Genomic DNA, 13,915 nt, shown 5'->3' on the forward strand with positions numbered 1-13,915 from the left:
ACACACGCTAGAATGTTACTACAAATTAATGATGTGGAGTGCTTTTTACAATACAATACAATATCGTTTATTTGTTATTTGAACCTCACATGAAGTTCAAACGATATTTGGTTTCTGCAGTCATACAACAAGAAAAGAACCAAGACACACACCAACACAATTTACACAAACATCCATCCAGTGAATCTCCTCCTCACTGTGATGGAAGGCAAAGTCTTGTCTCTCCCCTGCTCTCCTTTCTTCTCCCGATGTCAAAGACAAAGTCAAAGCCCCCAGCGGGCGATGGCAAGTCCCGCGGCCGCTTAAAGCCGCGCCTGGCGATGCAAGGCCCCGCTCCAGGTCAATGACAATAGGGGCTGGTATGCACTTTGATAAACACACATGTAACATGGCCAGACGTTTAACGTTTTAGAGGTTGCAGCATGCCTTACCAGCGCATGCTGTCACAAAACATGCACTGGTTACGCAAAGCCACATCACACTGTTGGTCAATCCTAAAGAACGAGTACTTTGGGGCGATATATTAAATTACTTAATTTTGTTTCATTGTTCAGAAAGAAAGCAGTCTACGAGGTGTTTCTGCAAAGTCTATAAAACAGCATATGGAACAGATTGCAATTTAAAAAAGGAAATCGGGAGGGTAAAGAGGGGACAGGAGATAGCTCTAGCAGATAATATTAAGGATAATCCCAAGAGATTTTCTAAGTACATAAAGGGAAAAATGGTGACCAAGGAGAGAATCAGACCGTTAAGGAATCAAAATGGTGAACGCTGTGTAGAGCCACAGGAGATGGGCAAGGTCGTCAACTTGTATTTCTCCTCTGTTTTAACTGTGGTGAAAGACACAAGGACTGGGGAATTTGGGGCCATCAAGTGAGAGCAGTCAATATTAGTCGAGGAAGTGCTGACGGTCCTGACGTGTATGAAGATAGACAAATCTCCCGGGCCTGAGCAGATGAATCTGAGAACACTGTGGGAAGCTTGAGAGATTCCAGGTGACCTGGCTGAGATTTACCAGCCGTCATTAAATGCAGGTGAGGTAGGTGCCAGAAGACTAGAGGGTGGAAAATGTTGTGCTTCAAGAAAGGCTGCAGGGAAAACCCAGAGAACCACCGGCCAGTGAAACTAACATCTGTGGTCAGAGTTACTAGAGAGTATTCTAAGGGATAAGATATACATGCGTTTAGATGTATGTTTGGGGTGATTATGGAGAGTCATCATGGTTTTGCACATGGGAGGTCGTGTCTCACAAATCTGATTGAGTTTTTGAAGATGAGACCAAAAAGGTTGATGAGGGCAGAGCTTTAGAGGCTGTATATATGGATTTCAGCAAGGCATTTGGCAAGGTTCCGCATGGTAGGCTGCTCTGGGAGGTTAGACTGCACGGGCTCCAGGGCTAGAAAGCTAAGTGAATAGAAAATTGGCTTAATGGAAGGAATGGTGGAAGGAAGTTTTTCAGAATGGAGGCCTTTGACTAGTGATATGCCTCAGGATTCTGTGCTGGGCTCATTGCTGTTTGCTATCTATGTGAATGCTTTGTATAACATAGAAACATAGAAAATAGGTGCAGGAGTAGGCCATTCGGCCCTTCGAGCCTGCACCGCCATTCGATATGATCATGGTTGATCATCCAACTCAGTATCCCGTACCTGCCTTCTCTCCATACCCCCTGATCCCTTTAGCCACAAGGGCCACATCTAACTCCCTCTTAAATATAGCCAATGAACTGTGGCCTACCTTCTGTGGCAAAGAATTCCAGAGATTCACCACTCTCTGTGTAAAAAATGTTTTTCTCATCTCAGTCCCAAAAAGATTTCCCCTTTATCCTTAAACTGTGACCCCTTGTTCTGGACTTCCCCAACATCGGGAACAATCTTCCTGCATCTAGCCTGCCCAACCCCTAAAGAATTTTGTACGTTTCTATAAGATCCCCTCTCAATCTTCTCCATTCTAGCGAGTATAAGAACGTAAATGGCATGATTAACACATTTGCAGATAAGACTAAAGTAAATAGTATTGTAGATAGTGAAGATGGTTGTCCACGTTTACAGCAGGATCTTGATCGGTTGGACAGGTGGTCACGAATGATTGATGGAATTTAATGCAGAGAAATGTGAGGTATTGCATTTTGGGAGGTCTGACATGGGCGGGAACTCCAGATGGAATGGCAGGGCTCTGGGGAGTGCTGTGGAGCAGAGGGATCTAGGAGTGCAGGTTTATGGTTCCTTGAAAGTGGCATCACCGATGGATAGGCTTTCGGCACGTTGCCCTTCATCAGTCAGTAGTTTTGGTCACCATGTTATAAGAAATATGTTGTCACGTTTGAAAGGTTCAGGGAAGGTTTACCAGGATATTGCTAGTACTCAAGGGACTGATCTATAAGGAGAGATTGAGACAGAGCTTCATTCCATGGAGTGCAGGTGGATGAGGGTGATCTTAGAGAGGTGTACAAAATCATGAGAGGAATACATTGGGTAAAGGCACAGAATCTTTTGCTCAGAGTAGGGGAATCGAAAACTAGAGGACAGGTTTAGAAACATAGAAAATAGGTGCAGGAGTAGGCATTTGAGCCTGCACCGCCATTCAATATGATCATGGCTGATCTTTTTTCCAACTCAGTTTAAGTTTATCAGTTTAAGGTGAAGGAGGAAAGATTTAATGGGAACCTGAGGGATAACTTTTTTTTTACGCAAAAGGTGGCGGATGTATGAAATAAGCTGCCGGAGGAGGCATGTTGTTCAAGAAACATTTAGACATGTACATGGATAGGATAGGTTTAGAGGGATATGGACCATATGGCATGCAGGTGGAACTAGTGTAGATGGGGTTAGCAAGGGCAAGTTGGGCAGAAGGGCCTGTTTCCACACTGTATGACTATGACTCTTATTTAGAAATTAAGAATAAAGGTTGAGAATAATTTACCAAACAATATGATCGATGTAAAAACATTGGTATTATTCAACACATAACGAGATTGTATGATCAAAGCCAGAATATTGCAACAGTATGTCCCAATAGGCTTTCCCCTTTCTTGATGTTTAACGCACTCAATGAAAACGATATTTTTTCAGCAAGAAACATACGGCCAATCTAAATTATGTAGAGTGCAATTTCATTGGCATTCAAGGGCAAGCCTGCTGCAGCCATCCTCCATGTACCCAGCAGCAAATTCGGTAGCAAAGAGGTGTCAGGTGGAAAGTAAAATAAACTAATTCTTACTCTTTATTCAATAAAATCTTAATAGGTTTCATATTTGCTTTGCAATAATCTACGTTGCGTTTTCTTACTAGTCTAAAACGTTTTGCCATGTTTGTTGAATTTACCTTATTTATAAAATCTCTTCTATATTAGATTTCTTCTTTTATCACACGCATTACATTTGAACTTTTCTACAGTTACTCCACACTTAGTTCCTCTTCCACTTGGAAGCGTTCAGGTTGCATTTCTTTGTTCCCATCCCATGCTTGTGACAAAGCTACATTGATTAAAATTGTAATTGTGGAACTGGGATGGTGAAATAAAGCTGTAACTCTGAAGTGACGCTTCAGTTCTCTGCCTACACACACCTTGTCCATAATGTATAACAAATGTGTCTGTATCCTTCCACCTTGGAACTTGCTGGGACATAGTTTTGCCATGAATACAAAGATCGCCATTTGTTAGAGTGGTCTTGTGATAAGTGGTCATATTGCTTAGAGGAAAAATAAAAGCACAACTTGGCTGGGCTAGTGAGACGCAAGTTGTATGGTTTTCAACTGAGTGCATTTGGAACAGAATACAAAGGTCAGAATTTGGTGAAGCATCAGTATTAGGTGAATGAGCGACTGTGTAGCTGTTTTTTTAAAGTCAAAGAGTTGAATTAACAGGCAAACTCTGCAGTGGCAATCCAATGCAAAAGTTTTTAAACAAACATCGATACCAAAACAAGATGGTTAACTATTTGTTTAAGAAGGAGCTGCAGATGCTGGAAATCGAAGGTACACAAAAATGCTGGAGAAACTCAGCGGGTGCAGCAGCATCTATGGAGCGAAGGAAATAGGCAACGTTTCGGGCCAAAACCCTTCTTCAGACTAGACCGAATCAAATAGAAATGACAAAAAGCTGGTTGAAAGACTGACTATGAGTGAAAAGCCAGAAGGTGTGCTCACGTAGCCCAGTCCTTGCCTGGTACAACACATTCTTGCAACATGTGTAGGTGAAAGCAAGGACTGGGAAAGTTTAAGCAAGTTGACATTGCACAAGGGGACATTCAAGTTAGGAAAACAAGAAGAAATGCATTCTCGCTGCAGACATTAGAGTGAGGAGAACAGATGCTATTTAATCATTAGCCATCTATCTATCAATGAAAAATTGGGTGTCTGCCGCTGTGAGGCAGCAACTCTACCACTACGACATTGTTGCCACCTTTAGGGATGTCTTTTGAAGAAAGGTTCATTTTGAGGGGATTTGATCGAGTAAACATTGAAAAAATATTTTCTCTTGAGGAAGAATCTAGATCAAGGAAGCTTGACTTCAGAATTAGGGATTGGCCATTTGAGACAGATGAAGAGGAGCTTGAGGGTTATGTGTCTTTGAAATTCTTTTGCTTAAGGAGCTGTGGAGGAAATGTCATCGTGGATTCACAACAGAGGTAGATGTTGGGGCGACAGGGCTATAGAGGGTAATGGGAAAGTCGTGACACGATCTTGTTGAATGCCGGAACAGGGTCCATGGACCTAATGGCCCACTCCTGTTCGATACTTTATATTCTTATACCTTTTGTTGATTTTGATAAACAATCCTCGTGACATTTGGATGTGTTCGAGTCTTAGCCCAATGAAGCGTGCAAACTAGCACGTCTATGCAAGATACAGTAAAATGCTGCTCATCTCCAATCAGCAATGTGCTAAAAATTAAGTTGTGCGTTTCAAAGCTGGCGAGATATCCATAATATAGCATTAGTATGATGTCATTGCAAGAGACAAGTCCAGTCACCTCAAACTAAAATCTTTCTCCATCAGAGTTAAGAGCCTGTCCCACGAGCATGCGACTGCATGCGGCAAGCACGAACTAACGTGGTCGCTTGAGCCGTACGGCCTCGCGGGGCCGGTCCCACTTCGATCGCCGGAACCGTATGGAGTTGTGCGGGGCTGGTCCCGACATCGCGCGGGGCTCCGAAAAACTGACACTGTCCAAAAATTCCGCGCGGCAACGGCCTGCCGGCCCGCAGCCACATTGAGGCCGTACGCAGCGTCTCGACGGGCGTACGCAGCGTCTTGACACCGTATGCCTTCGCTCGAACTTCACGTCAACTCGTACGGGATCACTCGACCTCCGCGCAGCCCCCGCTTCCGGTTTGGTCGCGCTTGCCGCATGCAGTCACATGCTGGATGGACAGGCCCTTAAGACTTTGCATCCAGATTGGGCCTCATGTTCATTTATAGATAATTTGTACAGTTTACAGTTGTAACTCTTAAATGCTCTTCAATTGACTGATTTACCCACCTGACCCATCTTCACCCCCCCCTTCCCTCCCTCTCTCCCATGCAAATCCACATTTTATTTCAGATTGGTCCAAAGGAAAACGAGTCAAAACCAAAACTGGAGACCTTGTAGATCCCTTCACCTTTTGCTATTTGACTGCTGGGGTAAGACACAAACTGAAGACTATCTTCTGAAATAGATTTTCTTATAGTTGTTAACAACTAAGATTGTAACAAACATTCTGGTTCTGAATGCTTATTATTTTGAAAGATATGGGTGATTGTTTTAATAAAGTCAATCTGCTCATAATTTGGTCGAGTTTAATTTGGTGATATAGCATGTAATCGGGGCCTTCAGCCCACCGTGTCGACACTGACCATTGATCACCGACCGGTTCACACTAGTTCCACTCCCTACCCATTAGGGGCAATTGACAGAGGTCAAGTAACCTACAAACCCACACCTATTTGGGATGTGGGAGGAAACCGGAGCACTAGTAGAAAACTCACATGGTCAAGGGGCAGCATGGTAAGGCAGCAGGTTGCTGTCTTATAGTGCCAGAGACCCAGGTTCAATCCTGACTACAGGTGCTGTCTATACGGAGTTTGTATGTTCTCGCAGTGACCATATGGGCTGTCCCCAGGTGTCCAGTTTTCTCCCACACTCTAGAGACGTACAGGTTTGTAGGTTAATGGGCTCCATTAAGATTTGCAAGTTGTTCCGTGGTGTTAATGTGCTAATGTAAAGAGATCACTGATCGGCACAGACTCGGTGGGCTGAAGGGCCTGTTTCTGCACTGTATATCTGAATTAAACTAAACACACAAACACAGACAGCATCCGAGGTCAGCATCAAACCCAGGTTTCTGTGAGGCAGCAATTCTACCAGCTGTTTACTTTTAAAACGCTTGCATTATTTACCACCCTCTTTCACCATGGCAATTGAATGTCACATCTTCAATATTTTCCACTCCAGTACAAATTCCTATCCATACTTCTTTTGACCTCCCATTTGTGTCATTTCTTACCATTTCGGTAAAATCCAATTTAATCTCCGAGCAATGTATGCTCTTGTATTGTATCCTGTAGAATTGATGTACACTCAAAATCTTTTTACTGCTTTCCAGTAACTTCCAGGATCAAAAACAATTCGAACGGTCATCTTCATACCCCTCAATGACCAGGTCGCCCTATTTATCATAAATCTTCTCCCCCTTTTCTGGCCGAACTTCAAAAATCCCATTTGAGTTTGTGAAGAATGAGGACTTGACAACAGAAACCATCGGTGGTTTGGACAAAAAGGAACCGTTTTTGGAGATCAGCCCAAGTTCCAACACCTCAGCTGCCAATAGCTAGTGAGAAGTCTTGTTAACTAAGGTGGGGGTTATTTAGTATTGGATTCATTATAAATAGAGAAACAGATAAGTAGATGAAGCATGTAGGAAGGAACTGCAGATGCTGGTTTACACCAAAGATAGACACAAAATGCTGGAGTAACTCAGCGGGTCCGGCAGCATCTCTGGAGAGAAGGGTGTGAAACCTTCTTCAGACTGAAAGATAAAGGTGGGGGTGTGAGGGGGGGGGGGGGGGGGGGGGGGGGGGGGGGGGGGAGGGGATTGGAGGTGAGAAAAGGCCACAACAAATCAGGGCCACCACAGTTGGTCTCAGGAAAGATGGAGCCCACAATGGCTCATTGTTGCCTGGGGAAGATGTGCTAACAACAGGGGTACAAGGACGTGAACAGTGGAACTGGTAGGACAACTAGGGTGGGGGAAGGAAATGCAGGAGTTACTTGAAATTAGAGGAATCAAAGTGCATAGCGCCGGGTTGTAAGCTGCCCTCGCAAAATACGAGGTGTTGTTCCTCCAATTTGTGTGTGGGCCACACTAACAGTGGAGGAGGTCCAGGACAGAATGGGAGGTCAGGATGGGAGTTAAAGTGTTTGCCAACAGGGAGATCGCGTAGGGCAAGGTCAGCTTGAGCACAAGTGTTCAGCGGAACGACCGCACAGTCTATGCATGGTCTCGATGACGTGCTGGGCTATTCAGGTGTTGACAATGTTCTGTCATGGGGTTACTGAACTACCAAGAGGAAAATGTTGGACACGGCATTGAACCTCAACTATTAGATTGGTGCTCTTACAGATCCATTGAATAACAAGAATACTGCCAGTCCTAACACATTTTTTAACTGGCTAGTATATGGCCCATCTATTCATGAAATATATAATCAATATATTTTTGCTAATGTTTTTAAGATAAGCACTGCATGCATTGCAGATCTTTGGAATGTTTTACTTTGGGGCTATGGAAGTTAATTTGTTCAGTATATTCAAGGTTGAGGCAGATTTTTGAACAGCAAGAAAATGATGGGAGATGAAGGGTTGTTTGGAAAGTGGAGTAATGCCCCTGTCCCACTTGGGGAAACCTGAACGGAAACCTCTGGAGACTTTGCGCCCCACCCAAGGTTTCCGTGCGGTTCCTGGAGGTTGCAGGTGGTTGCAGGTAGTGGAAGCAGGTAGGGAGACTGACAAAAACCTCCGGGAACCGCACGGAAACCTTGGGTGGGGCGCAAAGTCTCCAGAACTTCCGTTCTGGTTTCCTAAGTGAGACAGGGGCATTATGATCTTGTCAAGTACTGGAGGGGCCAAATGCCCTGCTCATGCTTTTATTCATTATGTTTCTACAATCAAACCAAATTGCAGATTTGTTGCCATATTACATACCTTAAAATTAAGCTCATCTTCATTGTCCCCTACATAGTTATATAGTGCCTTGGCCAGTCCTCTTTTATTCCCAGAAGTCTGTGGTTTTACAGGGCTAGTGGTTCCTGAAAAATGATGTATGCAAAAATATTGAAAGTCCAAATAGCTCGGAAGTAATCTCCAAAACCTCATTTTAGCCCACGACTCTTTCAGCCTCTCTCTCTCTCTCTCTCTCAATCTCACTTACTCATTATTTCCTTGAAATCAGTTCCAGGAATTCACTTGCAACCTACCCACTAATTATTCACACTGCGTCTAGAATCAAGTTTTTTTTTTAGAACTTTTAATGGTGGGTGAAGGGGTCTATTATCCCTAGCAGTTGACAAATGTAACCCGAATTTGGGCATCGCTGTATATAGAATAATATGTAGTCTGTAAATATCAAGAACTCTTAGTCAGCAGGTGTGAAATTCAACCCACGCTTGTTAAAATACAAAGGCAGATTGGAATAAAAGTAGACTATTTACATACACTGTCCTTTGCAACTCCAGACTTATCATCATTAAGGAAACACAGTGATAGGTGGTTCATAGAGGTCTAATGCAAAGTAGCACTTTTAATAAAGACAATGTATGTAAATTATAGGTTTAAAAAGTAAACAAAGACTGTTTCTGTGATTTGATTATTGAATATTCATAGACTCATTGCAAAAATACCTGAGCAGACTCGAACAAACGCAGATGGGAAGATTCCCTCGAGCCCATTAAGCTTTCCCTTGTACCATTCAGAGTCTATCTGCTCCAAGATGAGAATCTGATCGCCACGTTTAAACGCTAAATCATCAGCGGCTTCTGCTTTGAAATCATAAAGTGCCTCACACCACTGCAAGTCCAAATCTCCAACCTGCAGAGATTACAGAGAAACGGTCAGTTTGTTTTCATAGTCGTGGTAAATAAAATGTATTAAAGCAAAGGAAAAGCACGAGAAGCGATTTCATTTAACATAGATAAACCAGGAGGTGTTGGACCTCTAAAGGACCTCAATGCAGGTCCTGTTTCCTCATGGTTCACTGTTGCGTATTTCTCATTCAGCTGCGATGGCCAATGCAAATACAGCCTCTCCTATTTTTTAAAAAAAAGTGACAACTACCCCTTCAATCATAAACATTGTGCAAGGCCCCAACGTCTATAACCATCGGACGACAGATGGCGCAATGGGCTAAGTGTTCGGCTGGCAACCTGAAGGTGGCCGGTTCAAATCCTGCTTGGAGTGTGTACTGTCGTTGTGTGTCCTTGGGCAAGATACTTCACCTACCTTTGCCTGGGACTAGAGACGGAAATTAGCTACCGATTGGCTACAATCTCGCATATTTACATGCAAATGTTAATTAATATGCACTGTCCCTATAAACAAAAGATCATTATTATTATTATCAGCCTAGCAAACAAGTTAAAGAATTAAATATTACCAATGCAAATGTACAAACACTGAAGATAAAGTAACTGTGTAGGAAGGAACTGCAAGCGCTGGTTTAAACCGAAGATAGACACAAAATGCTGGAGTAACTCAGCGGGTGCAGCAGCATCCATGGAGCGAAGGAAATAGGCCAAATATAGGCATCTCTGGAGAGATGAAATGGGTGACAATTGTGGGTCAAAACCCTTCTTCAGGCTTTCAGGATAAAAGTAAATGAAAGGCACCTTATAAAAGCTAGTTAAAAATAAGTTCAACATTTACAGTTTAATAAGCCAGTTATACTTTCACAGAATAAATGCGTGCTTACAGCTCTAGTTCAATATAAAATATAAAACTCTCAGTTTGTAACCAAGAGAAAACAAAAGGCAAGATATTTTCTGACAGTTGAATCAACGTGTAGCTCTATTTGTATTTGAGATGATCAAATTGTCACTACTTAAGCAGACTTACCTGATCAGGTGTAGAGGTCTCTATTGTTCTATCATCTGTTATTCTGTTAGAATCTGAGGAGAGATTCAAATAACATATCTTAAAAACTATTTGATTTTCAGACTTTACTGATTTGAAACTTACATCAAAAGCAATTTGTTACATAAAAACATAGAAAATAGGTGCAAGTGTAGGCCAATCGGCCCTTCTAGCCAGCACTGCCATTCAACATGATCATGGCTGATCATCCAACATCATTACCCCGTTCCTGCTTTCTCCCCATATTCCTTGATTCCTTTAGCCCTAAGAGCTACATCAAACTTGAAAACATCCAGTTAATTGGCCTCCACTGCCTTCTGTGGCAGAGATATCCACAGAATTCACAACTCTCTGGGCGAAAAGGGTTTTCCTCATCTCAGTCCTAAATGGCCTATCCCTTATTCTTAAACTGTGACCCCTGGTTCTGGACTCCCCCAACATCAGGAACATTTTTCCTGCATCTAGCCTGTCCAATCCCTTAAGAATTTTATATGTTACTACAAGATCTCCTCTCATCCTAAATTCCAGTGAATATAAGCCCAGTCGATCCATTCTTTAATATAAGCCCAGTCGATCCATTCAATTGCATAGAAACAAGCTCCAATTCAAGGTAGTTAGGAATGGGCCTAAAATTCCAACATACTGATGCAAAATCCAATAATCTATAGAACAATGACATTTTTGTTGTTTTATTACAGATAGCTCGGGACAAAACTGGCAACTTCTCAGAATGATAGTTTGTGGCAATTTAACAATCACAGTCAGTACTTGTATAAACCCAGTAAATGATAAGCAGCTTTTCAAATATAAATACACTGAAGTCCTTTATTCACTTAACATTTGTTATGAATGCACTCTCTGATGCCATTTAAACCTTTACAGCTGTGTTTTCCCAGGGACAAGAAAAGATTCCAACCTTTACGGATCCTAAGAATAAGGAGTAAGCCATTTAGAACGGAGACGAGGAAACACTTTTTCTCACAGAGAGTTGTGAGTCTGTGGAATTCTCTGCCTCGGAGGGTGGTGGAGGTGGGTTCTCTGGATGCTTTCAGGAGAGAGCTCGATAGGGCTCTTAAAAATAGCGGAGTCAGGGGATATGGGGAGAAGGCAGGAACGGGGTACTGATTGGGGATGATCAGCCATGATCACATTGAATGGCTGTGCTGGCTCGAAGGGCCGAATGGCCTACTCCTGCACCTATTGTCTATTGTCTATTCCCAAAAGTTCACTCCATAATAGCCTGCATCTAAACGTTCAACTCTCCTCCATAGCCTAGACTTCCCAACTAGCAGAAATAGTGTTCCTCTATCTTATCAAGATGTTCCTCAATACCTTGTAAACTTGAATCAGACTGCTTCCTAAATTGTGCAGAACATAAACTAATTTGTGGAACTTCCCAATGTAAAATAACACGAGGTCCATGTACCATTCTGCCAAGTATGATATATCTTTTGAATGGGATGGTGTGTAAAACTGCTCAAGGTTTTTGATGCATGGTCTAACCAGGGTACTTCAGAAGTCACTCACCTGGTGAAAGAGGTGAACTCTGGATTGTCTTCTGCTCAGACGCTGGTAGGTCCTCAACAAGGTCTACAAAATTCAGAGGGAAAATTCCCATACACCCTTTCAGTTCTCCTCGAGCCCATTCCTCATTCATGTACCCTTTCAGTGCAATAACGTCACCTTCAAAGAAAGTGAGCTCATCGGGCTGGTCTCCTTCAAAGTCAAAGCGAGCCACACATCGAGGTCCTCTGTAGACGATAGGTCATTAAGTATCTACATCACTTCATTTTACCATCTTAAATATTACAGTAGGCAGTGAAGAAAGCTAATGGCCTTCGTTGCGAGAGGATTTGAGCTTAGGAGCAAGGAGGTCCTACTACAGTTGTGCAGGGCCCTGGTGAGACTGCACCTGGAGTATTGTGTGCAATTTTGGTCTCCTAATTTGAGGAAGGACATTGCCATTGAGGTAGTGCAGCGTAGGTTCACCAGGTTAATTCCCGGGGTGGTGGACTGAAATAGGATGAAAATGGGTCAATGGCTTGTGTTCACTGGAATTTAGAAGGGTGAGAGGGGATCTTATAGAAACATATACAATTCTTAAAGGATTGGACAGGCTAGATGCAGGAAAAATGTTCCTGATATTGGGGGAGTCCAGAACAAGGGTCACAGTTTAAAAATAAAGGGTAGGCCATTTAGGACTGAGATGAGGAAAAACATTTTCACCTAGAGAGTTGTGAATCTGTGGAATTCTCTGTCACAGAAGGCAGTGGAGGCCAATTCACTAGATGTTTTCAAGAGAGAGTTAGATTTAGCTCTTAGGGCTAAAGGAATCAGGGGATATGGGGAAAAAGCTGGAATGGGGTACTGATTTTAGATGATCAGCCAATGATCATATTGAATGGCGGTGCTGGCTCGAAGGGCCGAATTGCCTGCTCCTGCACCAATTTTCTCTGTTTCGATTATAGTTAGGATCCATAGTTCTTTTGACTTTACTTATAATCAAGTGTGAGGTGTAATAAAATGCACAGTGTGTGTTGAAAAAGCTATTACAGTTACAAATTCTGAATTGGAAAATCATCAGAGAATAAGACACGAGAGCAAAGATTTCAACAGAGCAGATATAACAAGTGTAGACACATCTCAGCAGATTTCCTGTGGACCTAAGTCCACTCCATCACAAGTTATGTAAATGCAGAACTGGGAGGTGAAAAGTACAGTCTGCTGATTGTACATGTTCTGTTTGGCTGGCGAGCATAATTGGCTTGCAGAGCGGAATGAGTATAATCAGGGGAGGGCTATCTCTGTTTGGGAACATTTGCTCTTGATGCTCAGACATTTGGCAAAGTAATGTGTTCCAAAATTAAAGCGCAAAGAAGCCTTTTATGGAGGCAATGTAAATACTAACGCAGCCAAGCCTCCAACACTCTGTACTTTGGCTGACAACGTTGATGTTGCAGCACGGGAAGGTGGAAAGCAAACTGGAAAAGATACAGTGAAGATTTACGAGGATATTGCCAGGACTAGAAGGTCTGAGCTACAGGGAGAGGTTGAGTAGGCTGCGAGTCGTCCTCCTGCGCTCCAAGGAATAGAGGGGTAATCTTATAGAGGTGTATAGAATCATGAGAGGAAGAGATTGGGTAGATGTCTCTCGCCCAGAGTAGGTGAATCAAGGCACAGTGTCTCTTGCCCAGAGTAGGTGAATTTAGGACCAGAGGACATAGGTTCAAGGTGAAGGGGAAACAATTTAGTGAGAATCTGAGGGGAAACTTTTTCACACAAAGGGTGGTGAGTGGATGGAACAAGGTGCCAGAGGTGGTAGTTGAGGCTGGGACTATCCCAACATGTGCGACAGGTACATGGTTAGGACAGGTTTGGAGGGATATGGAACAAATGCGGGCAGGTGGGACTAGTGTAGCTGGGACATGTTGGGCCGAAGGGCCTGTTTCCACGCTGTATCTTTCTATGACTCTAAGGTAATGCTGGACCCCACGACCGCCACAATATCCTCCTTATGGAATTACAGAAGAGCAAAATCAAATAGCAGTCAGGTTAAAACAGAGCTGGTGATAGAGTTGCCTTTACTATCAATATTCTGCCATAAACCGATGCAATTTGCTGCAAGACAGGTGAAGCATGTAGGGCATTTCTGGCCCAACCACTTTGATTCCTGCAGGTATTTACAATTGGATGGGCAATAATTACTGTGCATGATTCCTGGTTCAAAGAACGTGTACTATGGAAGGACACATATGTGTTGGGTGCATTTCAGAGGTTTCCCTGATCAATATATGGGATGGGCAGA

General features: G+C 43.0%; 1 protein-coding gene across 2 annotated transcripts in view; it reads right to left on the bottom strand.

Annotated features, from left to right (window-relative positions):
• Positions 1 to 13,915, bottom strand: part of sh3d19 (SH3 domain containing 19) — a 140,636-nt gene that overhangs the window by 836 nt on the left and 125,885 nt on the right. Inside the window, exons 15-18 of one of the 2 annotated variants that reach the window (XM_055646716.1) lie at positions 11,638 to 11,861; positions 10,093 to 10,145; positions 8,883 to 9,069; positions 8,188 to 8,291 (exon numbers count right to left, since the gene is read on the bottom strand). In XM_055646716.1, coding sequence (XP_055502691.1) covers positions 8,188 to 8,291; positions 8,883 to 9,069; positions 10,093 to 10,145; positions 11,638 to 11,861 — 568 coding nt within the window. The remainder of the gene's footprint in view (positions 1 to 8,187; positions 8,292 to 8,882; positions 9,070 to 10,092; positions 10,146 to 11,637; positions 11,862 to 13,915) is intronic. The other variant, XM_055646725.1, reaches the window with a different exon arrangement.

Source organism: Leucoraja erinacea, chromosome 1, assembly GCF_028641065.1.
Source record: "Leucoraja erinacea ecotype New England chromosome 1, Leri_hhj_1, whole genome shotgun sequence".
NCBI classification, from domain to species: domain Eukaryota; kingdom Metazoa; phylum Chordata; class Chondrichthyes; order Rajiformes; family Rajidae; genus Leucoraja; species Leucoraja erinaceus.